This window comes from Lithobates pipiens, unplaced genomic scaffold (genome assembly GCF_037356315.1).
Source record: "Lithobates pipiens isolate NorthernLeopardFrog02 unplaced genomic scaffold, aLitPip1_a1.2 Scaffold_19, whole genome shotgun sequence".
Lineage (NCBI taxonomy): Eukaryota > Metazoa > Chordata > Amphibia > Anura > Ranidae > Lithobates > Lithobates pipiens.
Window position 1 is genome coordinate 578,081,729 of NW_027507764.1, and position 27,876 is coordinate 578,109,604.

General features: G+C 45.9%; 1 protein-coding gene across 1 annotated transcript in view; it reads left to right on the top strand.

Moving 5' to 3' along the window:
• Positions 1 to 3,631: 3,631 nt before the first annotated feature.
• The window catches only part of SLC45A4 (solute carrier family 45 member 4), a 54,113-nt gene continuing 29,868 nt past the window's right edge, over positions 3,632 to 27,876 (top strand). Inside the window, exons 1-4 of the mRNA XM_077493858.1 lie at positions 3,632 to 3,656; positions 7,849 to 8,037; positions 14,403 to 14,582; positions 24,712 to 25,775. Of these exons, the coding sequence (XP_077349984.1) occupies positions 3,632 to 3,656; positions 7,849 to 8,037; positions 14,403 to 14,582; positions 24,712 to 25,775 (1,458 nt within the window). The remainder of the gene's footprint in view (positions 3,657 to 7,848; positions 8,038 to 14,402; positions 14,583 to 24,711; positions 25,776 to 27,876) is intronic.

The following is a 27,876-nucleotide window of genomic DNA, read 5'->3' on the forward strand; positions in this document are numbered from 1 at the left end:
GGCGGGTCTGTATGATCTATCTGCCGGTGCTTACAAATGTAAGCTGTGGCAGCAGATCATACAGCCCTGCAATGAGTTATCCTTTACTAGTGCTTGTATTGTCAATGATCAGTCAGCACTGGCAGGGGAGGCTGGGGCACTACACAAAACCCTTTTCACAGATAGAAGGGACAGTGGCCATAGTGCTGCCTGTACCTCCATAATTGGAACACCCACAAATTGGGCTTCAGTCTAGAGAGGAGCTACAACCAGAACAGCCAAATAAAATTGGGCTTTTAATACATAACAGGATCTCGGAAACATGCACTTGGTCCCATGGTGGATTCAATAAAGATCTGTGGTTATGCTTCTATAAGGCACCCATAAACAGCTCGAAATTTGACCAATTTCTTCAAGCACCACAAATATTTGGGCGAACATTGATGGCACTGTTCAGCAGCTGGGGGTGGTGTGGCTGCCTGAGTATAACTAAGATTCCACCACCCCATTAGCATGCATTGGGAAATCGATAGATTTTCTTCCATTTCATTCAGTCCTGTCGGCTGAGCAGCCGAAGTTGAAGTCTGAGTCGTCTTTGGGAGCCTTAAAGAAGTAGTAAAGTCCACTTTGTGATTTTTACCTACAGGTAAGCTTATAATAAGACTTACCTATAGGTAAAATGAATATCTCCTAAATGTGCACCGTTCAGGAGATATTCACCCTGCATGCAGCCGCTGACGTTACCGGCGCATGTGCTCTGATACTGCTGGAAACCAAGGGCTCTCCCCTATGAGTGACGTCATCGCGGCTCTGGCCACTCACAGTGCCGGAACCCGCGAACCCAGAAGAAAGGTCAGAGGAAGATGTTCTCTCAGCGGTGAGTGTGTGCCTCTGGAAGGACTTTGTTCTAAGGTAAGTATTTCATAATGTGCTAGTATGCCATTGTCTTGCAGGTTTTTTTTTTATTTTTTATTTTTTTTATTCTGCAGCGGTTTACTACTGCTTTAAGGTTATAAAGATATAAATCAGAGTTATATGGTTAATTGAGTGTTTATAGGGTAATTGACTCCCTTTGCAAGTCATACAAGGTGAAGAATGTACCTGGACTTCTTATCTTTGACCCCAATAACACTTCTAAACTAGGAGTTTTTTTTATCTTTCTAGCCTGACCTTTTCACCATAGTCTTCACTATGTGTATAATCCTTTTAAATAATCATATTTCTTGAAATATAGAACTCTGTGTATAAATATGCAAGTTTTCTGAACTTTTTTCAGAAGTGGATCCAAGACATCCCGGAAGTTTGCATCTTTAATAAATTAAGTGAACCAATAAAGGGTACCATTTAAACTCCAAACTTTGTGCCCCCATTTGGGAAATCCACCCTTCTCTTTTAGTCCTGGTGACCATTATCTCCAGATGAAGAAAGTAGCAGGAAATCCAAAATCTTAAGCTGACCATAGGTTGCCATTTGGCTGGTTCAGCAGGGTCCGGCCAAATTTCGATCCATGTGTGGTCGCCCCTACTTGACATCAGTCGTTTGGGCTTGTTGAAAAATATTTCTCGATCGGCCAGCTGATGGGAAAAGAAGAATTCATCTATGGTCAGCTTTAGAGTTGTCACCAAATATTAAAGTGGTTCTAAAGGCTCAAGGATTTTTACCCTAATGCATTCTCTGCATTAAGACAAAAAACCTTTTAGCTGCAATCCCCCCCCAATACTTACCTGATCCTGATCTTAATCCAGCATTGTGCCCAAGAGCAGATGCAATGCTCTCTCTCTCCTCACAGAACTCAGTGAGAGTAGCAGGAGCCATTGGCATCTGCTGCTGTCATTCAAATCCAGTGACAAGGAAGCTGTGGGTGGGGGTGGTATCAAGCCTGCACAAGTACCCCCCCAGCAAGCGGCTTGCTAGGGGGGGGTGCTTGTAAGACAGAGCCAGTTGCACTAGCAGAGTACCCCAGAAGTGGAGAATCGGGGTTGCTCTCCAAAATAATTAGACACCTGTTACAGAAGCGGTTCCCAACCTTTTTGGTACCAAAGAACACTTTTGGTGTAGCTAAATTTTCCAGCGACTGTGGGGCGGGAGGGCCCTCTATTGGTTTGTATTGTAACTGTACTGCCTTGCCCCCATGTTGTAAAGTGCAGCGTAAACTGTGACGCTACATAAATCCTGAATAATAATAATTAGGGCTGTGGAAATTAAAGATTAATTCCTCGATTAATTTTTTTGATCGATCAAAATTCTTTTGATCGGTACTCACCTCTCCGCCGACTTCCGGGACTTCAGGGAGTTCCGTCGGAGATCCGGTGACGTCACGGACAGCGACGTCACTGGACTCCTCCCCCCTTCCCCATGTGCCTCTTTGAACACAAAAATGAAATCTTATACTTAAGCGGTGAGCACTTGGATCTTGTTCTACCCATGACCTGCCGTCCTTGCTGAGATCTAAGGAGACGTGAGTGAAGTTTATGGTCCGTGTTAACCCTTTTGATACCCGCTTGCAAGACCACCTGCTTGCACAGGGGTCCATGCCATAAGGTGAGAGTGATTAGTTAAACCAGAGGTGGAGGGATGGTCACGCTACTGTGGAAAAAAATGTAAAATTTATTTGTGTGAACTGTGAAGTTAAGTCATGGATTGTGGAAACAAACTAGTGATTGTATATAGTGTATACCACATTTACCACTGACTAATGCAGAGTTGCAATGCAAGGAGATCAGCTAAAAGTAGTTGGATCTGTAAGTGCATTATAATTAATCAAAAGTCGATTAATCGTTTAAAAAAAAAAACGATGAATCGAACACGAAAATTGTAATCCATAACAGCCCTAATAATAATACATAGGGTACCGCAGTTTGTCGCTGCTTCACAGGCGCATGCAATTTTAAGGCTTGACGTGTTTGGTGTCTATTTACTCAGCTCAACCTTATCTTTTGTATTTTATTAAAATATGTTGCTTTTCTGTGCCCTAAAACTAACTTTATTGAAATTTTGCAATTCATGAACCATTGTGCTAATATTGTGTAATATAAAAAAAATAAAATTGGAACTACCAAAACTTTACTTTCTAGAATGCCGGTTTTCAGAAAATATAGAATGTTTTAGGAGTTTTATGTAGTCTTTAGGCCTAAAATGATTTTTAAAGAGGAAGTAAACCCTGATGAGTTTACTTCCTCTTTCATTCCCTGCAAAGGTAAAGCATAATGGACTACTATGCATCGCATCGCATAGTAGTCCATTATGTGTCACTTACCTGGCACAGGAGCCAGCGAAGTCACCGCTGTCCCCTGTAGTCCGGCGCATCCATCTTCTCGGTGGGTCTCACTGCTCCACCGCTGTCATTCGGCGAAGCCGCGATGACGTCACTCCCGCGCATGCGCACGGGAGCCACCACATGCGGTATATCGCGGTCGACGGCGGCCCGCTCACTGTGACTGCGCGCTGCTGTCTACAGCGCATGCGCCGTAGACAGCGGTGCCTGTCTTTCGGCAAATATCTCCTAAACCGTGTAGGTTTAGGAGATATTTCTTGGACCTACAGGTAAGCCTTAATCTAGGCTTACCTGTAGGTCAAAGTGTGTTGTAAGGGTTTACAACCACTTTAAATGTGTGCACAAAATGCAAAAACGGCTCTGGCAGCGAAAGGGTTCATGGTAAATCTTAACAGACCAAATGGTAATGGTTGCAAACACTTAAAAAAAAAAAAAATAGTTGGAGTGTTTAGTGTCATGGTACTGGTAGTGAATGGGTTAACACATCCTGGCAGTGATTAGTGTACTGGAATTACCTTGGAATACCTACGGCCCAGGTCATCGGGATTTGCACAATGTGATGACACTCTGCATAGCAGTGAGTTGAGGCAGCGCTGGAACGCAGGGAGCGATTCAGGGAGTGACTCCGGCCAGCTGATCAGTACATTCTCCGAGTCCATTCATCTATCTCTACCCGTGTTCATTCACACTCATACAATGAAAGGACTTTATTATTTTATTTATCTCTGCATCCTTTAACTACCAAATAAATCCGGATGATCCCGGACCTGTTGATGTCGAATTTCCTGGAAGCGGCACACAATCGGGAGCCTCATTCCAATGTAGGATGTTGGGCTTTGTGCATTCAGGCCAGGTTTAGTGTATTGTGAGAAGTATACACTGCCGGCTTATCCTCTGAATGGCTTCCTGCGAGGAGATCACTCTCACGCTTGTTTACACCAACTATCATCGGCCGCGTGTCCGTCGTGTCACATCTATTCTGACAACCAGGATTTAGACCCCCTAGGTTTAATAGGGTATAGAATTGGGGGGAAAAAAAAAAAAATATATATATATATATATATATATATATATATATACAGTATGTCACAAAAGTGAGTACACCCCTCACATTTTTGTGAGAAGAAATTACGCTTTACTACAATGTAAAGTAATGACAGTACAGCTTGTATAACAGTGTAAATTTTCTGTCCCCTCAAAATAACTCAACACACAGCCATTAATGTCTTAACCGCTGGCAACAAAAGTGAGTACACCCCTAAGTGTAAATGTCCAAATTGGGCCCAATTAGCCATTTTTCCTCCCCGGTGTCATGTGACTCATTAGTGTTATAAGGTCTCAGGTGTGCAGGTGTGTTACATTTTGGTGTTATCGCTCTCACTCTCTCATACTGGTCACTGTAAGATCAACATGGCACCTCATGGCAAAGAACTCTTTGATGATCTGAAAAAAAAGAATTGTTGCTCTACATAGAGATGGCCTAGGCCAGTGATGGCGAACCTTGGCACTCCAGATGTTTTGGAACTACATTTCCCATGATGCTCATGCACTCTGCGGTGTAGTGGAGCATCATGGGAAATGTAGTTCCAAAACATCTGGGGTGCCAAGGTTCGCCATCACTGGCCTAGGCTATAAGAAGATTTCCAAGACCCTGAAACTGAGCTGCAGCATGGTGGCCAAGACCATACAGCGGTTTAACAGGACAGGTTCCACTCAGAACAGGCTTTGACATGGTCAACCTAAGAAGTTGAGTGCACGCGCTCAGCGTCATATCCAGAGGTTGTCTTTGGGAAATAGACGTATGAGTGCTGCCAGCATTGCTACAGAGGTTGAAGGGGTGGGGGGTCAGCCTGTCAGTGCTCAGACCATAGGCCGCACACTGCATCAAATTGGTCTGCATGGCTGTCGTCCCAGAAGGAAGCTTCTTCTAAAGATGATACACAAGAAAGCCAGCAAACAGTTTACTGAAGAAAAGCAGACTAAGGACATGGATTACTGGAATCATGTCCTGTGGTCTGATGAGACCAAGATAAATTTATTTGGTTCAGATGGTGACAAGCGTGTGTGGTGGGGCAACCAGGTGAGGAGGACAAAGACAAGTGTGTCTTGCCTACAGTCAGGCATGGTGGTGGGGGTGTCATGGTCTGGGGCTGCATGAGTGCTGCCGGCACTGGGGGGCTACAGATCATTGAGGGAACCATGAATGCCAACATGTACTGTGACATACTGAAGCTGAGCATGATCCCCTCCCTTCAGAGACTGGGCCGCAGGGCAGTATTCCAACATGATAACGACCCCAAACACACCTCCAAGATGACCACTGCCTTGCTAAAGAAGCTGAGGGTAAAGGTGATGGACTGGCCAAGCATGTCTCCAGACCTAAACCCTATTGAACATCTGTGGGGCATCCTCAAACGGAAGGTGGAGGAGTGCCAGGTCTCTAACATCTCTGTGATGTCATCATGGAGGAGGGGAAAAGGACTCCAGTGGCAACCTTTGAAGCTCTGGTGACCTCCATGCCCAAGTGGGTTAAGGCAGTGCTGTAAAATAATGGTGGCCACACAAAATATTGACACTTTGGGACCAATTTGGAAATTTTCACTTAGGGGTGTACTCACTTTTTTTGCCAGCTGTGTAGACATTAATGGCTGTGTGTTGAGTTATTTTGAGGGGACGGCAAATTTACACAATGTTGTATCTATAAACTCTGTAACTGAAGGTCCTTTAAGAACTATGTAGGTATGCTTCTCTACAAGAAGTAACTTCAATTATGTATCAGATAAGCAAATGTGTCTGCGCGTGTGTGTGTGTGTGTGTGTGTGTGTGTGTGTCTGCGCGTATGTATGTGTGTGTGTGTGTGTGTGTGTTGCAGAACCCTAGATTTTTGTATTGAAGGATCACCTGCAAATTATCCAGAACTTCAGATTCACATATGTAGTCATAGGATAGAAGTTTCGGGCTTAGCCTTCTTTAAGTCTGACACATATATAACAATTGTTACAAAGCATCTACTTTAATTACCAGAAACTGGTAATGACAAAAGAGGAAGAGTTAACCATTTCATCAAGTAAAGATTAATAACTGTCAGAAACCAGGGTGGTCCATAGATGGAGTGACTACTGTGTTGATGGGGAAATCCTTCCCGCCATTGTGTTCTCCCAGTGGGGACAGCCTTCCTTCGGTCCTTCACCTTGTGATCAGATGATCACATGTAAACAGTCTTGCTGGTTAATCGGCAGTCCTTTCTCTCCACACTTTATGTGAGTAAAGGAGAGCCGTTAACCAGCAACACTGTCAGTACATTGTTTACACATCAGTGCCACCTATCAGTGCTCATCAATGCCGCTATCAGTGCCACCTATCTGTGCCTCCTCAGCAGGGCTCTGAGCTGTGAGCATGTCTCTCATACAGCCCAGAGCCTGCACTGACAGTTTCCCCTCCCTCCTCCCGGATGGGAGAGGAGAGAGCCTATCTGCTCCTTCTCCTCCCGCCTCTCTCCATCTGCGTGCACCACGAGAAGTATGAAACCCAGCAACTGAATGATCAAATTCTGCTTCTTAGCTTCACACATCCTGCAGTGCACACACAGGGGGAGTGCCACCTATCAGTGCTTATCAATGCCGCTATCAGTGCCACCTATCAGTGCCCCCTCAGCAGGGCTCTGAGCTGTGAGCATGTCTCTCATACAGCCCAGAGCCTGCACTGACAGTTTCCCCTCCCTCCTCCCGGATGGGAGAGGAGAGAGCCTATCTGCTCCTTCTCCTCCCGCCTCTCTCCATCTGCGTGCACCGCGAGAAGTGTGAAACCCAGCAGCTGAATGATCAAATTCCGCTGCTTAGCTTCACACATCCTGCAGTGCACACACAGGGGGAGAGGGGCAGGAGGAGAAGAAGGAGATCGGGTCTTTCCTCTCCCATGCGGGAGGAGGGAGGGGAAACTGTCAGTGCAGGCTCTGGGCTGTATGAGAGAGACGCTCTCAGCTCAGAGTCCTGCGGCAAGCAACCCCACTGGGGTTTCCGACAATGGCGGAACTCCTGGGCCCGGTCGCAAGTGCGACCTTTGCGAGCCTGGTAGTTCCGCCACTGGTCTGTTCACAGACCTCTAGGGGGCTTTTTGAAAAAAAAAAATCAATAAAAATATCTTTGAAAAAATAACTGCATTGTAATTGTCTATAATAATCCACAGATGATGGATGTAAATTGTATATAAAGGATGTGGCACAGGTACTTTCTTTTATTCTGTTAAATCTAGTTAGTTCTGGAGTTCCAGTGTATATAGATTTATTTAAAAAAGAAAGTGCAAGTATACGTATACGTGTGTGTGTGTGTGTGTGTGTGTGCGTGCGTGCGTGCGTGCGTGTTTAATATACGGTATATTTATATATGCACTCAGAAATATACGATTGTTTCGTTATTGGTGTACAGAATGATTGCACGCAATTTGGAACCTGGTGTCCTCCGGCTGTCTGTGTGTCTGGTCACCTTCCTCCTCTGCTCCCCCTCGTATCTGATATGAAATAACATTATTAGGTTCTGTTTTATCTCCACATCCTCTCCGACTGTCTGTAATACCGGTAAATGTCTCTCTTCCCGCAGGTCTTCCTGAACAGTACTACAGCCTGACTTGGTTTCTGAGCCCCATCCTCGGTTTGATATTCACTCCTCTCATTGGCTCGGCCAGTGACCGCTGCACACTTAAATGGGGCCGCCGGCGGCCTTTCATCCTCGCCCTGTGTGTTGGGGTTCTCCTGGGAGTTGCACTTTTCCTCAATGGCTCCGTTATTGGTAAGCAAATGTTTTATTCCTTTTATACACTCATAGTAATAAGGCCTGAACAGCATTGTGTATAGATACATTTAAAGGAGATTGTAAATTGATTGCAGAATCGGATTGTAATATATGTGGTCAGCTTAACATTTTTGAGACTTCCTGTGGCATCTTAACACAAGTCTGTCGACAATCTTAATCATTTAACCACTTAAGGACCGGAAGATTTTCCCCTTTATTGACCAGGCCATTTTTTTTTTGCGATTCGGCACTGCGTCGCTTTAGCTGGCAGTTGCGCGGTTGTGCGATGTTACACCCAAACAAAATTGGCGTCCTTTTTTTCCCACAAATAGAGCTTTCTTTTGGTGGCATTTGATCACCTCTGCGGTTTTTATTTTTTGTGCTATAAACAAAAAAAGACAGCCATTTTTGAAAAAAATAAATATTTTTTTGCTATAATAAATATCCCCCCAAAAAAAAATATAAAAAAAAAAAATGTCTTCATCAGTTTAGGCCAATATGTATTGTACATATTTTTGGTAAAAAAAATCGCAATAAGCTTATATCGATTGTTTTGCGTTTAAGTTATAGAATCTAAAAAATAGGGGATAGATTTATGTCATTTTTATTATTCTTTTTTTTTTTACTAGTAATAGTGGTGATCAGCGATTTTTTTTTTTTGCGGTGATCAGCGATTTTTAGCGGGACTGTAATATTGCGGCGGACAAATCACACTTTTTAGGACCAATGACATTTATACAGTGATCAATGCTATAAAAATGCACTGATCGTAATTTAATCTCAATATAAAGACAGCTGTTCTGTGAAGTCCTCAGAGTTTTGTTAGGGAACCTTAGTGAACAAACAGCACCATGAAGGCCAAGAAACACACCAGACAGGTCAGGGATAAAGTTGTGGAGAGGTTTAAAGCATACTTAGGTTATAAAAGAAAAAAAAAGTCCCAAGCTTTGAACATCTCATGGAGCACTGATCAGTCCATCATCCGAAAATGGAAAGAGTATGGCACAGCTACAAACCTACCAAGACATGGCCGTCCACCTAAACTGACCGGCCGGGCAAGGAGAGCATTCATCAGAGAAGCAGCCAAGAGGTCCATGGTAACTCTGAAGGAGCTGCAGAGATCCACAGCTCAGGGGGGAGAATCTGTCCACAGGACAACTATTAGTCGTCTCTCCACAAATCTGACCTTTATAGAGGAGTGACAAGAAGAAAGACATTGGTGAAAGAAAGTCATAAGAAGTCCTGTTTGCAGTTTGTGAGAAGCCATGTGGGGGAGGGGGCAGCAAACATGTGGAAGAAGGTGATCTGGTCAGATAAGACCAAAATTTAACTTTTTGACCCAAAAGCCAAACGCTATGTGTGGCGGAAAACGAACACACTGCACATCACCCTGAACACACCATCCCCACTGTGAAACATGGTGGTGGCAGCATCGTGTGGTGGGGATGCTTTTGTTCAGCAGGGACAGGGGAGCTGGTCAGAGTTGCTGGGAAGATGGATGGAGCCAAATACAGGGAAATTTTAGAAGAAAACCTGTTAGAGTCTGTAAAAGACTTGAGACCGGGGAGGAGGTTCACCTTCCAGCAGGACAACGACCCGAAACATCCAGCCAGAGCTACAATGGAACGGTTTAGATCAAAGCATATTCATGTGTTAGAATGACCCGGTCACAGTCCAGACCTAAATCCAATTGAGAATCTGTGGCAAGACATGAAAATTGCTGTTCACAGATGTTCTGTTGTTCCGTCCAATCTGACAGAGCTTGAGCTGTTTTGCAAAGAAGAATGGTAAAGAAGAATGGACAAAAATGTCCCTCTCTACAAAGCTGGTAGAGACACCCCCAAAAAGACTTGCGGCTGTAATTGCAGCGAAAGGAGGTTCTACAAAGTATTACATAGTTAGGTTGAAAAAAGACACAAGTCCACCTAGTTCAACCATAAAAAAAATATAAAAAAATAATTAAATAAAATAAAAAATATCATCCCCGCAGTTGATCCAGAGCCCCCGGAGTATCGACTCAGCGGATCTGAATACAAAAGCCTCCCACACTTTTCACATATTTGTTTATTAAAAAAAAAAAATGAAAACCATTTACCATTTTTCTTCCACTTCACAATTTTGTGCCACTTTGTGTCGGTCTATCTATAAAATCCCAATAAAATACATTTACGTTTTTGGTTGTAACATGACAAAATGTGGACAATTTCGAGGGGTATGAATACTTTTTCAAGGCACTGTATAATCTATTGGAATTTTTTTCCCCTGCCGGGGAACTACAAGTCCCATCATGTCCTGCAGTACCTGGATGGCGGGTGGCCCGGGCTGGCTTGCACGGTGTGCTCCGTGTCTTGCTGAGCACAGGAAGTTTTGCCAGCGCTTGGCATGAGAACTCTCTAGGAGCTCGTTCACAGGGAGACATTTCCTGTTGTGAGCCATTTTTCCTTTTAATGCATATCTCACAATACTTCCTGTTTCCAGTATTATTTCAAATATTATCTCCTTTCACATTCTCTGTTCTTCAATAAGACCTGAATCCAGCCTGGTGTGGGAAGAAATCTTTTTTTTTTTTTTTTTTTTCCAACAAATAACCGACACGGTGTGACAGATCGACATCTCTTCCTGCTACTAGTGACACTCTGTACACACCGTATGGAGACACACGCTAAGACACTGGTTGTAGTACCTGAGCGTTTACATCAATCCACACATGAATGTACTGCATGGAACCAAGTCGTTTTTTGAAAATACGTTTTTTTTTATTGTCCTTTAACCAGTTCGCAACCCATGACAATTCTGGCATTTCTCCCCTACATGTAAAAATCTGTATTGGTTTGCTATAAAATTACTTAGAACCCCCGAAATATTATATAGATATTTTTTCACAGAGACCCTAGAGAATAAAATGGTAGTTGTTGCAATTTTTTTTTATGACACAGGGTATTTGTGCAGCGATTTTTCGAATGCATTTTTTTTTTGTAAATACACTAATGAATTGTAATGCAAAAAAAACACAATATGTAGCCCATTTTTCGATACAGTATAAAAGAATGATATTATGGCGGGTAAATAAATACCTAACATGTCGTACTTTAAAATTGCACACGCTCATGGAATGGCGCCAAACTACGGTAGTTAAACATCTCCGTAGGCGACAATTTACAGGTTACCAGTTTAGAGTTACAGAGGAGGTCTAGCACTAGAGTTGTTGCTCTTGTTGTAACGTTTGCAAAGATACTTCACATGTGTGGTGTAAGCACTGTTTTCATATGCAGGTGGAATTTGCTTATGCGTTCACACGATGGGGTGGGGGCACCAGATCCACCAGACTCACTCACCCAACATTGTCTCTCCCCTTGACTAGGCCCACTAACCCAACATTCTTTCCCCTCCACTAGCCCACTAACCCAACATTCTCTCCCCTCCACTAGCCCACTTACCCAACATTCTCTCCCCTCCACTAGCCCACTAACCCAACATTCTCTCCCCTCCACTAGCCCACTAACCCAACATTCTCTCCCCTCCACTAGCCCACTTACGCAACATTCTCTCCCCTCCACTAGCCCACTTACGCAACATTCTCTCCCCTCCACTAGCCCACTTACCCAACATTCTCTCCCCTCCACTAGCCCACTTACCCAACATTCTCTCCCCTCCACTAGCCCACTTACCCAACATTCTCTCTCCTCCACTAGCCCACTTACCCAACATTCTCTCCCCTCCACTAGCCCACTTACCCAACATTCTCTCCCCTCCACTAGCCCACTTACCCAACATTCTCTCCCCTCCACTAGCCCACTTACCCAACATTCTCTCCCCTCCACTAGCCCACTTACGCAACATTCTCTCCCCTCCACTAGCCCACTTAAGCAACATTCTCTCCCCTCCACTAGGCCCACTCAACATAGTCACCATTCACGCCAGCCCCCCCCCCCCCACACTAGGTACACTCTCCCAATAATATTGGTTCTCTCCTCTGCTAGGCACACTCACCCAACATTACCTCTTCCATTCTCTCGACCCACTCGCTAATATTGCTCCTTACACCAGGCTCACTCACCCAAAATTGTCTCCCCCCCCCCGCTAGGTCTACTCATCCAGCATTGTCTCTCCCCACTGCCAGGTTCACCTACCCAACTTTCTATCCCCTCCACTAGGTCCACTTACCCAACATTCTCTCCCCTCCTCTGGGCCCATTCACCCAACATTGCCCCTCCTCTCCACTAGACCCACTCATCCAACATTGCCTCTCCCCTATGCTAGGCCCACTTACCCAACATTGTCTCTCCCCTCAGCTAGGCACCCTTCCGAACATTCTTCACCAGGTTCGCTCACCCAACATTGTCTCTTCCCTCAGCTAGGCACCCTTCCGAACATTCTTCACCAGGTTCGCTCATCCAACATTGTCTCTTCCCTCAGCTAGGCACACTCCCGAACATTCTTCACCAGGCTCGCTCACCCAACATTGTCTCTGCCCTCAGCTAGGTTCACTTCTGAACATTCTTCTCCAGACTTGCTCAACCAACATTGTATCTTCCCTCTGCTAAACCCACTTGCCCAGCAATGTCTCTCCCCTCCGGTAGACCCTCTCACCCAACATTGCCTCCTTCCTCAGCTAGGTCCACTCACCTAACATGGTCTCTCCCCTCTGCTAGGTCCACAAACCCAGCATTCTCTCCCCTCTACTAGGCTCGCTCACCCAACACTGCCCCTCCCCTCCACTAGACCCGCTCATCCAACATTGCCTCTCCCCTACCCTAGTCTCAATCGCTCAACATTGTCTCTCCCCTACACTAGGCCCACTCATGAACATTGTTACCCTCACCAGGCTTGCTCACCCAACATTGTCTCTTCCCTCTGCTAGGCCCACTCGCCCAGCAATGTCTCTCCCCTGCGGTAAACCCACTCACCCAGCATTGCCTCCTTGCTCAGCTAGGTCAACTCACCTAACATAGTCTCCCCCCTCTTCTAGGTCCACTCACCCAGCATTCTGTCCTCTCCGCTAGACCCACTCACCCACCATTGCCTTCATGTTCAACTAGGTCCACACACCTAACATAGTGTCTTCCCTCTGCTAGGTCCACTCACCCAGAATTCTGTCCTATCCGCTAGACCCACTCACCCAACATTGTCTCTCGTTGTTCAGCTAGGTCCACTCACCTAACATAGTGTCTTCCCTCTGCTAGGTCCACTCACCCAGAATTCTGTCCTCTCTGCTAGACCCACTCACCCAACATTGCCTCCTTGTTCAGCTAGGTCCACTCACCTAACATAGTGTCTTCCCTCCGCTAGGTCCACTCACCCAGCATTCTGTCCTCTCCACTAGACCCACTCACCCAATATTGCCTCTCATCTCCCCTAGGCCCACTCACTAATATTGCTTTCTATACCAGGCTCACTCACCCAATATTGCCAGTCCACTCACTCAACCTTGCCTCTTCCCTTTGGTTGGCCAGCTCGCTAACATTGAATCCCTTTGGCAGGCCCACATTCCACTGGCATGTCTGCTAAAATATTGACTAGAGCCTCATTGGCCCTAATCATGTTACCACAACCAGTATACCCCTTAATCCAGTTTTCAAAAAGGTAGGTAGAAATTTAGAAATCTCATAGTAGCATTTACTTGAATGTCATGTCTGACATTCTTCTTATAATTCCATACATTAACCATTCTTACATATATGGTTTTGTAAATGCCCCTTCTAGTGGTTCCTTGGGTAAAATATAATAATGACTGCAGAGATAAACTTGGTCGATTTTAGAGATTTTCTTTGTTAGAGATGAGCTTGGGTGTCTGTAGAACTTCTCTCTAGTGCTCCTTTTTTTTTTTTTTTTGCTCTAATGAGTTGCGGTCCAGATCATTTTCACCCCACAGCTCACCTTTTTGTTTACGTGAGCTGTGGGGTGGGAATGGCCCAGCCTGTAGGTCATTTGAGTAAACAAAAGTGTGCAAATTTGCAGTTTGCTTAGAGAACAGTTTGGAGGATGCCTAAGCTCACCTCTACTCTTTACCTAATGAAGTAAGCCCCATGTAGTCTCTTAGTCAATCTAGGTGGACCCTCTCCCCACCCCTATGTGACCACACTAGGCAAAGCCCTGATTACCATCACCATCCTCTCAGAGAAAGGTAAGTGAATCTCATGTTCTCACATTGAAGTGCAGGGTGGTGATTTCACTCCTGGTGGGCGGTGCAGTGGAGGAGTGAAGAAAAGGTATTTTCTGCTTGGAATGGGGTACTAACTGAACCTTTTGGTTGCTCTGTATAGCCAAAGCACAGGTTTACTATCATGGACTGTGTGCATGGGTGCATTGGGTTCATTGATGCCTACAAAACTGTGATCACCTTGTACTCTTGTCTCCTGCAGGTTTGGCCATTGGGGATGTTCCTGATAAACAGCCTATCGGCATCGTTCTCACAGTGCTGGGTGTTGTGGTGTTAGATTTTTGTGCCGATGCCACCGAAGGGCCAATCCGTGCTTACCTGCTGGATGTGGCAGACAACGAAGAGCAGGACATGGCACTTAATATTCACGCCTTCTCAGCTGGTACGTACCTCACTCGTTATAGGCTTCTTGGCGTTGGACAAGGAGAACGTTTGTATAGCGAGGAAACATGTAAAACATTGCATTATAATTGTGTGCATGGAGGTTTTTCCCATTAGCTAAGGTGCAACTCCACATTTTGTCAGGCAGAAAAACAAAACCAAAGTGTCTGGTGTCGCAGAGACACCTGTGGGAAGGTTGTGTAGTGATGTGGTGGACTGTAAAGCAAGAAATGTCCCAACCGGTCATGTCATGATGAAGAGGTGTAGATGTGTTTGGTGATAACACCAGTAATGTCTTTCGTGCAACGTGTGAGATACCAGATGTAAAACACAGATTGGCTGTAGACAGAGCTGTGGATGGTGAATGTAGCTGGATGCGGAGATGTCTACATGGACACGCTTACCACTGCTAGCTCTTCATCCAAAGGAAGTGTCACGTTCTCACAAAATGCGTCATCGGTGTTATCAATAAATACTACTTTACCATGAAGAGATTGGTCGGGACCATTTCTTCTTTCATGGTCCACCACATAAGTACACTACCTTTCCATGGACGGCTCTGTGACACCAGACACTTTCAGGTTTCTTTCCAACAACATTGAATCCACATTGTCATCCTGATATCCCTCAGGTGGATCTAGGATTGGGCATTGAGCATTGAGCCTAAGCATGCGTGGAAACGGACGCAAGTGCTGAGTACGGGTTGCATCTACCATTACTAGTTAGTCACACGGATCCTCAACAGACGGAACTCATATTTCCATTTTTTTAAATGATCTCTCCTCTTGTACCATAATAAATACTACACTAGACGGGTTCTCCTGTCAACCTTCTTCTTTTCTCCCGTGATTTCTCCGTAAACCACATGATCGTGTCAAAACCTTTTTTTTTTTATCTTTTCCAAATAGAGTCAGGAAGGGTGAAATTGTGTGTTGAGTTTGCATTGCTGCCGGTGTCTCTGTTGGGGAGATAACAATCCATATTCCCGTCGCACAAGTTCCTGAGAATGAGTGCTAAGAAGTACCGTGTGCTGCAGTGTCCACCAGCTGGATACTGGAGCATGCGCAATACAATGTACTTTAACTGGTTCCCGACCGACTCACGCAGATATACTGCAGCTCCCCTGGGTGAAATCCCATATGGGTAGGTCCTTCCCCTTTTCGGCCACCAGAAGGCATGCCCGCTGCATGGCGGGGGACCCGATGCACGTGGACGACGGGCAGGATCGCTGCCAGCCACGCACGATCGTGTGCAGGAGCGCCAGCACAGGGATTTGTGTGTGTAAACACACAAATCCCTGTGCTGTCAGGGAAGAGGAAAGATGTTGTTTGTTCCTACTAAGTAGGAAAAACGATATGTCTCCTTTCCTAGTGACTCCCATCACCACACAGTTAGAACATACTGAGGGAACACAAACTTAGCCCCTTGATCGCCCCCTAGTGTTAACGCCTTCCCTGCCAGTGACATTTATACAGTAATCAGTGCATTTTATAGCACTGATGATGGTCCCTAAATAGTGTCAAAAGTATTTGATCTGTCTGTCGCAGTACCGCCAAAAATCGCAGATCACCGCCATTACTAGTAAAAAAAATAAAAAAAATAAATAAAAATGCCATAAATCTTTCCCATAGTTTGTAGAAGCTATAACTTCTGTGCAAACCAATCAATAAACACTTATTGCGATTTTGTTTTTTTTTTTACCAAAAATATGTAGAAGAATATATATTGGCCTAAACTGATGAGAAATGTATTTTTTATAAAAAAATGTTGGGGATATTTATTACAGCAAAAAGTAAAAAATATTTTTTTTTTTCAAAATTGTCGCTCTTCTTTTTTTGTTTATAGCGCAAAAAAAAAAAAAAAATAGATCAAATATCACCAAAAGAAAGCTCTATTTGTGGGGAGAAAAGGATGCAAATTTCATTTGGGTACAAACGTCGCACGACCGCGCAATTCTCAGTTACAGCGACGCAGGGCCAAATTGTAAAAAGTGCTCTGGTCAGGAAGGGGGGTAAAATCTTCCTGGGTCTGAAGTGGTTAAAGCCTAGTACACACGATCAGAAAAATCGTATACAAAAAAATACCACTTTTGAAGCGATCATACGATAATTGATGATTGCTACACAGCTTTCGAGAGCCGATCAGGACAGGTCATGAAAAATTATCTGATTGGACAAGCATGGACATTTTTCTGGGATGATACCAGATCATAGGATTTGAGAATTTTCGTAACTTTAGTAACCTTCAATTTCAATATAAAATTAACATGCAAAAAACCCCCCCAAAAAAGCACGACCATTCGTTCGATAATCTTATCGTGTGTACCGGGCTTAAGTCCCAGAGCACCGGAGTTGAATTCTGCAACAGTCTATGGTGACAGGTTCTCCTAAAAGAAGATAAAGTCATACAAGTGGCTCCGGGGTCTGAACATGCAAAATCAGATTTAGATAAACATTCTGGTGTTCTCGCCGCAGTATCATTTCCTCTTGGCAGACGCGACTGTTTATATGTAATGTCTGCGACACTTCTTCTTCTATTGTCTTTTTGGCAGCACATTTCTTTGCAGACCTGCTCTGTGATTTATCAGATGCACCTGCTGCATCGCCTCTTCCCTTTCCCTGTAGTAGCTTGGTGTCTGCACCAATGTCTGCACCCAATGTCTGCACCCAATGTCTGCTCCCAATGTCTGCACCCAATGTCTGCACCCAATGTCTGCTCCCAATGTCTGCTCCAGTGTCTGCTCCAATGTCTGCACCAATGTCTGCTCCCAATGTCTGCTCCCAATGTCTGCTCCCAATGTCTGCTCCCAATGTCTGCACCCAATGTCTGCACCCAATGTCTGCACCCAATGTCTGCTCCCAATGTCTGCTCCCAATGTCTGCTCCAGTGTCTGCTCCAATGTCTGCACCAATGTCTGCTCCCAATGTCTGCTCCCAATGTCTGCTCCCAATGTCTGCTCCAATGTCTGCACCAATGTCTGCTCCCAATGTCTGCTCCCAATGTCTGCACCAATGTCTGCTCCCAATGTCTGCACCCAATGTCTGCTCCCAATGTCTGCACCCAATGTCTGCACCCAATGTCTGCACCCAATGTCTGCTCCCAATGTCTGCTCCCAATGTCTGCTCCAGTGTCTGCTCCAATGTCTGCACCAATGTCTGCTCCCAATGTCTGCTCCCAATGTCTGCTCCCAATGTCTGCTCCAATGTCTGCACCAATGTCTGCTCCCAATGTCTGCTCCCAATGTCTGCACCAATGTCTGCTCCCAATGTCTGCACCCAATGTCTGCACCCAATGTCTGCTCCCAATGTCTGCTCCCAATGTCTGCTCCCAATGTCTGCTCCAGTGTCTGCTCCAATGTCTGCTCCCAATGTCTGCTCCCAATGTCTGCACCAATGTCTGCTCCCAATGTCTGCTCCCAATGTCTGCTCCCAATGTCTGCTCCCAATGTCTGCTCCCAATGTCTGCTCCCAATGTCTGCTCCCAATGTCTGAACCCAATGTCTGCTCCCAATGTCTGCTCCCAATGCCTGCACCCAATGCCTGCTCCCAATGTCTGCTCCCAATGCCTGCACCCAATGCCTGCTCCCAATGCCTGCACCCAATGTCTGCACCCAATGTCTGCTCCCAATGTCTCCTCCCAATGTCTGCACCCAATGTCTGCACCCAATGTCTGCACCAATATCTGCACCCAATGTCTGCTCCCAATGTCTGCACCCAATGTCTGCTCCCAATGTCTGCTCCCAATGCCTGCTCCCAATGCCTGCACCCAATGTCTGCTCCCAATGTCTGCTCCCAATGTCTGCACCCAATGTCTGCACCCAATGTCTGCACCCAATGTCTGCTCCCAATGTCTGCACCCAATGTCTGAACCCAATGTCTGAACCCAATGTCTGCTCCCAATGTCTGCTCCCAATGTCTGCTCCCAATGTCTGCTCCCAATGTCTGCACCCAATGTCTGCACCCAATGTCTGCACCCAATGTCTGCACCCAATGTCTGCTCCCAATGTCTGCTCCCAATGTCTGCACTCAATGTCTGCTCCCAATGTCTGCCCCTAATGTCCCCCATCAAAGCACACCCACCTACGAGAAATAAAGTACAAATAAATAAAAAAAAACTTTATTTTTTATTTTTTTTTAAGCCTTGTTTGGTTGCTTCAATAAAGCTGCACCCCAGACACAAAACAACAAATATACAAATTACTGCAGCTCTGTAATTATTAATACATCATTAAATGCAATTCTTAATACAAGCAGTTTAAGTACATGGTTCTTGACCTGGTATAAGCCCCTGTACAGCAGGGCTGTAGGGTCAGAGGGAGAAGCAGCACAAAGAGCTAGTCCGTGTGCTACCAAGAAGCATACTGACAGGAGGAGAGAGCGGAGTATCATGGGAGTGCGCTCATCACTGTATCACTTACCTTTGAACTGTTCCTTTACTCGCTGGGGTGGGTCCAGGACATGGGTCCAGAGGAAGTGGGTTAAATAACACTGGTCATTAGACTGAGGGCATCTAGTGGCAGAACAGAAGTACTGCAACGGGCAGCTCTGGATTTAAATAAATATTGCAACGAAAGTTGCTTTATTTTATGTGGTTACTTTTGGCTGGAGTTCTGCTTTAAGGGCTCGGGCACACAGTTCTGTCTCCTGTAGATGGGGGGGGGGACCGTAGGCAGAAATCAGAATAGCGTCGCAGAGAATAGCAGATCTTTATGCATCAGTGAATCCCCGAATATCTGACTCATCCATCTCTTTTTTGGGGAAAAAAATAAATAAAAGCAAAAACCTTTGCTGGAGGAGAGAGCTAAAAAAAAACTGCGGTGTGTATTTATATTGTATTTTATGCACAGGATATGTTTTACATACAAAGGCAAAGCTAGCATTTATATACTGCACACTTCTAAATTATTAAAGGCTAATAACATTTCTCTATGCAGTATTCTTCTGAGCCTGTAGGTATGAATGGTTGAAGTGCAATTCCCATCATAACTGCCCATTCATCATTGCCCTTTATACATTGTGCTCAGGCTGTAAGATAATGAACAGCAATGTAAAGCATGCCTGGTTTACAGCTTATAAGTTTCATAAATTATTTCTTATGATCAGAAAATATTTAGCAAAAGCCGTGCTGTGTGGAAACTAGACTCGTGAAAAATGTAAAAGTGAAAAGTTAGGCCGCGTACACACGCGCGGACTGTTCGCCCAACTTTGTCCGTCCAACAGTTTCGGCAAACAGTCCGCTCAAACTTAGCATGGACGGACATGGCCACACACGACGGACGAACAGTTTGCTGAAACCGTGCGCGATGACGTGAACGGCACGTACGACGGGACGAAAAATACGACGTCCTATACACTGCAATGCAACCTTCCGACGTGGAAATCCTTTCTGAGCATGCGCGAGACTTAGTTGGCCGAACAAGCCTACACACGAGCGAACAGTCCGCTGAAACCTTGTTTCAGCGGACAGTTTTTCGGAATTTCCGTAAGACCTTGTTCGGCCAACTGTCCGCTGAAACTGTCTGCTGAAGCCCCACACACAAGCGGACTGTCCGCCCAAACACTGTTCAGCGGACAAGGTTGGGCGAACAGTCCGCGCGTGTGTACGCGGCCTCAATTTTGGATAGAGTGGAAGAAGGGACGAAACCGGGGTCATGAGCATTTTCCACATTAGCTCCAATTCCTGCACCTTCACACCTCGGATCAGCCCGGTTCCTGCACCTTTACACCCCAGAATCACCCCAATTCCAGCACCTTCACACCTCAGATCACCACGTTTCCTGCACACTTACACCTCAGATCACCCCTAATTTCTGCACCTTCATATTTCAGATCAGCCCAATTTCTGCTCCTTCATACCTCAGATCACCCCAAATTCCTGCACCTTCACACCTCAGATCAGCCCCATTTCCTGCACCTTTAAGACTCGGATCACCCCAATATCTGCACCTTCACACCTCAGATCACCCTAACTCCTGCACCTTTATACCCCAGGATCGCCCCATTTCCAGCACCTTCACACCTCAGATCACCCCCGATTCCTGCACACTTACACCTCAGACCAGCCCTAATTTCTGCACTTTCATACCCGAGATCATCCCCGATTCCTGCACCTTCACACCTCAGACCACCATTCATTTCTGCACTTTCATACCTGAGATCATCCCCGATTCCTGCACCTTCTCATCTCAAATCAGCCCCAATTCCTGCACACTTACACCTTGGATCAGCCCAATTCCTACACCTTCACACTTTCGATCAGCCCCAATTCCTGCACATTTATACCTCAGATCACCCCAAATTCCTGCACCTTTATACCTCAGATCAGCCCAGTTCCTGCACTTTTAAGCCTCAGATCACCCCAATATCTGCACCTTCACACCTAAGATCACCCCAATTCTTGCACCTTTACACATCAGATCAGCCCTATTTCCTGCATCTTACACCTCAGATCAACCCCAATTCCTGCACACTTACACCTCAGATTATCCTTGATTCCTGCACCTTTACACCTCAGACCACCCCTAATCTCTGCACCTTCACACCTCAGATCACCCCCAATTCCTGCACCTTCACACCTCAGATCACCCCAACTCCTGTACTTCACACCTCAGTCCCAATTTCTGCACCTTTATACCTCAGATCGCCCCAATTGCTACAACTTCACACCTCAGATCTCCCCAAGTCCTGTACTTTCCCACCACAGACCACCCCCAATTTCTTCACCTTTATATCTCAGATCGTTCCCACACCTCCACATTTCCAATCACCTTGATTCCTGCATCTTTACACCTCAAATCACCCCAATTGCTACACCTTCACACCTCAGATCGCACCAATTACTACACCTTCACACTTCAAATCAATGCCAATTGCTACACCTTCACACCTCGGATGGCACCAATTGCTACACCTTCACACCTCGGATGGCACCAATTGCTACACCTTCACACCTCGGATCGCACCAATTGCTACACCTTCACACCTCGGATCGCACCAATTGCTACACCTTCACACCTCGGATGGCACCAATTGCTACACCTTCACACCTCGGATCGCACCAATTGCTACACCTTCACACCTCAGATCGCACCAATTGCTACACCTTCACACCTCGGATCGCACCAATTGCTACACCTTCACACCTCGGATGGCACCAATTGCTACACCTTCACACCTCGGATCGCACCAATTGCTACACCTTCACACCTCGGATCGCACCAATTGCTACACCTTCACACCTCGGATCGCACCAATTGCTACACCTTCACACCTCGGATCGCACCAATTGCTACACCTTCACACCTCAGATCGCACCAATTACTACACCTTCACACCTCAGATCGCACCCATTGCTACACCTTCACACTTCAAATCAATGCCAATTGCTACACCTTCACACTTCAAATCAATGCCAATTGCTACACCTTCACACTTCAGATCAATGCCAATTGCTACACCTTCACACCTCGGATCGCACCAATTGCTACACCTTCACACCTCGGATCGCACCAATTGCTACACCTTCACACCTCGGATCGCACCAATTGCTACACCTTCACACCTCGGATCGCACCAATTGCTATACCTTCACACCTCGGATCGCACCAATTGCTACACCTTCACACCTCGGATCGCACCAATTGCTACACCTTCACACCTCGGATCGCACCAATTGCTACACCTTCACACCTCGGACCGCACCAATTGCTACACCTTCACACCTCGGATCGCACCAATTGCTACACCTTCACACCTCGGACCGCACCAATTGCTACACCTTCACACCTCGGATCGCACCAATTGCTACACCTTCACACCTCAGATCGCACCAATTACTACACCTTCACACTTCAAATCAATGCCAATTGCTACACCTTCAAACCTCGGATCGCACCAATTGCTACACCTTCACACCTCGGACCGCACCAATTGCTACACCTTCACACCTCGGATCGCACCAATTGCTACACCTTCACACCTCAGATCGCACCAATTACTACACCTTCACACTTCAAATCAATGCCAATTGCTACACCTTCACACTTCAGATCAATGCCAATTGCTACACCTTCACACCTCGGATCGCACCAATTGCTACACCTTCACACCTCGGATCGCACCAATTGCTACACCTTCACACCTCAGATCGCACCAATTGCTACACCTTCACACCTCGGATCGCACCAATTGCTACACCTTCACACCTCGGATCGCACCAATTGCTACACCTTCACACCTCGGATCGCACCAATTGCTACACCTTCACACCTCGGATCGCACCAATTGCTACACCTTCACACCTCGGATCGCACCAATTGCTACACCTTCACACCTCGGATCGCACCAATTGCTACACCTTCACACCTCGGATCGCACCAATTGCTACACCTTCACACCTCAGATCGCACCAATTACTACACCTTCACACTTCAAATCAACGCCAATTGCTACACCTTCACACTTCAGATCAAGTGCTGCTTTTTCACACCTCAGATCAATACCAAATTCTGCACCATCACACCTCAGATCACCCCCAATTCCTGCACCTTCACACCTCAGATCACCCCAACTCCTGTACTTCACACCTCAGTCCCAATTTCTGCACCTTTATACCTCAGATCGCCCCAATTGCTACAACTTCACACCTTAGATCTCCCCAAGTCCTGTACTTTCCCACCACAGACCACCCCCAATTTCTTCACCTTTATATCTCAGATCGTTCCCACACCTCCACATTTCCAATCACCTTGATTCCTGCATCTTTACACCTCAAATCACCCCAATTGCTACACCTTCACACCTCAGATCGCACCAATTACTACACCTTCACACTTCAAATCAATGCCAATTGCTACACCTTCACACCTCGGATCGCACCAATTGCTACACCTTCACACCTCGGATGGCACCAATTGCTACACCTTCACACCTCGGATCGCACCAATTGCTACACCTTCACACTTCAAATCAATGCCAATTGCTACACCTTCACACTTCAGATCAAGTGCTGCTTTTTCACACCTCAGATCAATACCAAATTCTGCACCATCACACCTCAGATCAGCATCAATTCATGCACCTTCATGAATGAAAGGGTTTTATGTTCATTCCTGCTGCAGCTGGCGGTTCCGCTAGATGAAGAAAGAGGGTATGTGGATGGTCTTCTTCACATAACGGTAGCAGGGGGCCTTATGCTGGTTGGTCCATGATTTTGGGCAGACCTCCCTAAAACAAGGGAGTTGTCAACTACAGCTTATGACAAAGGTTGCATTTGTAGGGAACAGGGGCCCCACCAGTCTTCCTGCTGGCCAGTCCCAGCCTGCAAACATGCCACGTGATAAACTTCTGGGTGCCACTGAAAATGACACAATGTACTTGCCCTTACACATGTGCCTTACTGTAGGTTGCCTGTCCCTGGGATAGAACCTATGTTGGATTTGTAATGCATTTTCCCCATTAGGTAGGATTTCCACACGCTTCTTGCCTAGGTGGTCACCAAGACTGCAAGTGAAAAGAAATGTCTTCCAGCAGAGTCACATACAGCAGAGTCACATACAGAGTCTTCCAGCAGAGTCACATACAGCAGAGACACATACCCAGCCTCAGGGCCTAGGCTGGTGATGGCGAACCTTGGCACCCCAGATGTTTTGGAACTACATTTCCCATGATGCTCGACTACACTGCAGAGTGCATGAGCATCATGGGAAATGTAGTTCCAAAACATCTCGGGTGCCAAGGTTCACCATCACTGGTATAGAACATGGAAAACCTTGCATAAGGACATCCCCATATAGTATTGTAAAAGAGGAAACCCAACGCATTTCAACTTGTATGTCTTCTTCAGGGGGTTTTCTCACTAGAGAAACAGGAAATGGCAATTTCCCCAAATGGAGGAACATCCTTCCTTTGACCATTATCACATAAACAAGTGTCAATGGTAGTTGTAACATTTTGCATCCCTCTCACATTCCCCCCAGCAAGGGTAGGTCCCCCCCAGCGGGATGCAGACCACCAGAAAACATAACCCCTATCTAAAATAAAAAAAATAAAAAAAGTTTAGACTGTAGTACCTTAAGATTCATTAGTTTTGTAGTTTATTGTTTCTATTTTATTTTATTTTTTTACTCCTAGGTCTTGGTGGAGCAATTGGCTATATGCTTGGTGGGCTGGACTGGACTCAAACGTTCCTTGGAACTATGTTTAAATCTCAGCAGCAAGTCCTTTTCTTTTTCGCAGCCATTATATTCACTGTGTCCGTTGGCCTCCACCTTTTCAGTATTGAGGAAGACCAGTATAGCCCCCAACAGGACCGCCTAGAGGACGAAGTGGACACCATGTCAAGCGGAAGATTAAACAGCACGCTCGCCCCAATGTCTCGGTTAAACGTCATTAATGAAGAGGAACCCTACACCAACTTTCATGATGAAGTGCAGTCAGAAAATGATCTCAACCTCGACTTCCTTGAGGTGGACATCGTAAGAAGTAAAAGCGATTCGGTCTTGCATATGGCGGAAGCCACATTGGATTATGAATCTGAGTTTCTTCATTACATTGAACCCTCCATTTTCCAAGATTGTTCATACCCCAACACCCCGCGCAGCACCAGCCAGGAGCTTATGCAGTCCAAATTTAACCGTCTTTCGGCGTTCCTCAGGGAGAACGAACGAGAAGAGGAGATGTTGCTTGATAATCACATTAATGAAGCCAAAGTTCCGAACGGCGGTGACGCACTACAGAATGAGAACATGAACGGGCACACCAGAATTGGCATGAAACAGTCCTGCACCGCGAGCTCCATGCGTCGGAGAAGGCACATGTTCTATCGTCAGCCTTCGTACACCTTCTCGTATTATGGCAAGGTAGGATCCCACAAGTACCGCTTCAGGAGAGCCAACGCCATCTTGCTTATAAAATCCTCGCGCAGCATGAACGACATTTACGACATGCAGAAGAGGCAGCGTCAGAAACAGAGGCACAGAAATCAGAGCGGGGCCACCAACTCCAGCGGTGACACCGAGAGCGAGGAAGGAGAGACTGAGACAACTGTCAGGCTGCTCTGGCTGTCCATGCTGAAGATGCCGAAAGAGCTGATGCGTCTTTGCGTTTGTCACTTGCTGACCTGGTTTTCTATTATTGCTGAAGCAGTGTTCTATACCGATTTCATGGGTCAGGTCATCTTTGAAGGCGACCCCAAGGTAAGTGCAATATAATACAGGAGAGCTTTACACCTTTACGACCTTTCCCTTATTGATGCCTAGACCAAATTTAGCGCCTTCAATATGCACCAGTTGATTTGGTAATAACTCTCACTAATTTGCCCACCTTTAAAATTTTTAAATTTTTTGAGGATGTATAAGGTTTTTATTTTATACAATGTTTTATTTAATACCCTGCTTCCATTTTTTTTACTATATAGTGACAATCACAATTGTGTCCATTTTTTTTTTTTAAAGCAGAGCTCCAGATTTATAAAAAAATATATAAATCATTTTCCCAGCAGTACTCGCTCTCTGCACTTACATAAAACGATTGATGTAGCTCAATGAAAACAGAAAACATACAATGAGCACATAAAAATAAAGTAATATACATCTAGTTCACAAACAAAGTGAATCCACCACCAATATGATATGAACTCTTATGCCCCATACACACGACCGGCCTTTCCGGAAGACTAGGTCCGACTGAATCAGTCCGTCGGACAATCCGATCGTGTGTGGGCTAATCCGATCGTTTTTCATCTAAAAAATCAGACGGACCAAGAAATAGAACATGTTTCAAATCTGTCCGCCGGACTCAATTCCTATCGGGCAAAACCGTTCGTCTGTGTGCTGGTCCGACGGACCAAATACGACGCAAGGGCAGCTATTGGCTACTGGCTATTGAACTTCCTTGTTTAGACCCGTCTTACGTCATCACGTTCAAAAACGAACGGACTTAGCCCTTGTACACACGGTCGGAGAATCCGTCGGAATGTGTCCTATCGGACCGTGTTGTCGAATAATCCGACTGTGTGTGGTCTGCTTTGGACTGATTCTGTCGGAATATCCGTCAGACCCAATTTTCCAACATGTTGGAAATATTTCCCGACCAACTGGTTGGATCGGACATACTCCGATCATGCGTAGAGAATTTTGATCGGACCAAGTGCCACGCATGCTCAGATCAAATTCCTACATCAAAGCTATTGGCTACTAGCCTGAACGTAGTCCCATCGTAACAAAATTACGTCATCACGTTCTGAAAGATCGGATTTTCCAACAACTTAGTCCGACCGTGTGTATGCAACAGTTTCGGACAAGATTTGACGGGCAAAATCCGACGGATTTGGTTGTGGAAATCTCCGACCGTGCGTACAGGGGCTTAGACCGTTTGTGTGTGGCCAAGTCCGTTAGTTCGGAAAGTCCGTCGGACCTCCGCCGAAAGTCCCGTCGGGAAGACTGTTGGACCTAGTCTGCCAGAAAGTCCGGTCGCGTGTACGGGGCATTAGGGGTTGATTTACTAAAACTGGAGAGTGCAAAATCTGGTGCAGCTGTGCGTAGACAACAATCGGCTTCCAAGTTTTATTGTCAAAGCTTAAAGCGGAGTTCCACCCAGAAATGGAACTTCCGCTGATCGGATTCCTTCCCCCCCCTACAGTGACACACAGGTCACAGAAGACAGCGGAACCATTGTGCATGCGCAGTAGGGAACTAGGAGTGAAGCCGAAAGTCTTCACCGCCTGGTTCCCTTACCAGGAATGGCGGCGGCAGCACCCGTGAGTCGATCCGAAGATTGGCCTTCGGGTGCTGGCATTGCAGACTCCCTGGACAGGTAAGTGTTCATATATTAAAAGTGAGCAGCTACAGTATTTGTAGCTGCTCACGTTTAATTTTTTTTTACTAGGCGGAACTCCGCTTTAATTGAACAAGCTGAAGTTAGAAGCTGATTGGCTACCATGCACAGCTGCACCAGATTTTACACTCTCCAGTTTCAGTAAATCAACCCCCGAATTGCCGTCATGTTACATTGCACCCTCTGGTGGCAGTTCACCCCTGCAGCCGATGCGATCAAGACCGCCGGGCTCCTGCGACCGCTCGTAACACGGCTAGAACCCGGGATCTCTGTGTGTAAACACACAGTTTCCGGTTCTCTGAGGGGACACAATTAACCCCTTGATCACCCCCTAGAGTTAACTCCTTCCCTGCCAGTGACATTTTTACAGTAATCAGTGCATTTTTATTGCACCGCCCACTGTATTAATGCCAATGGTCCCAAAAATGTGTCAAAATTGTCCGATGTGTCCGCCATAATGTC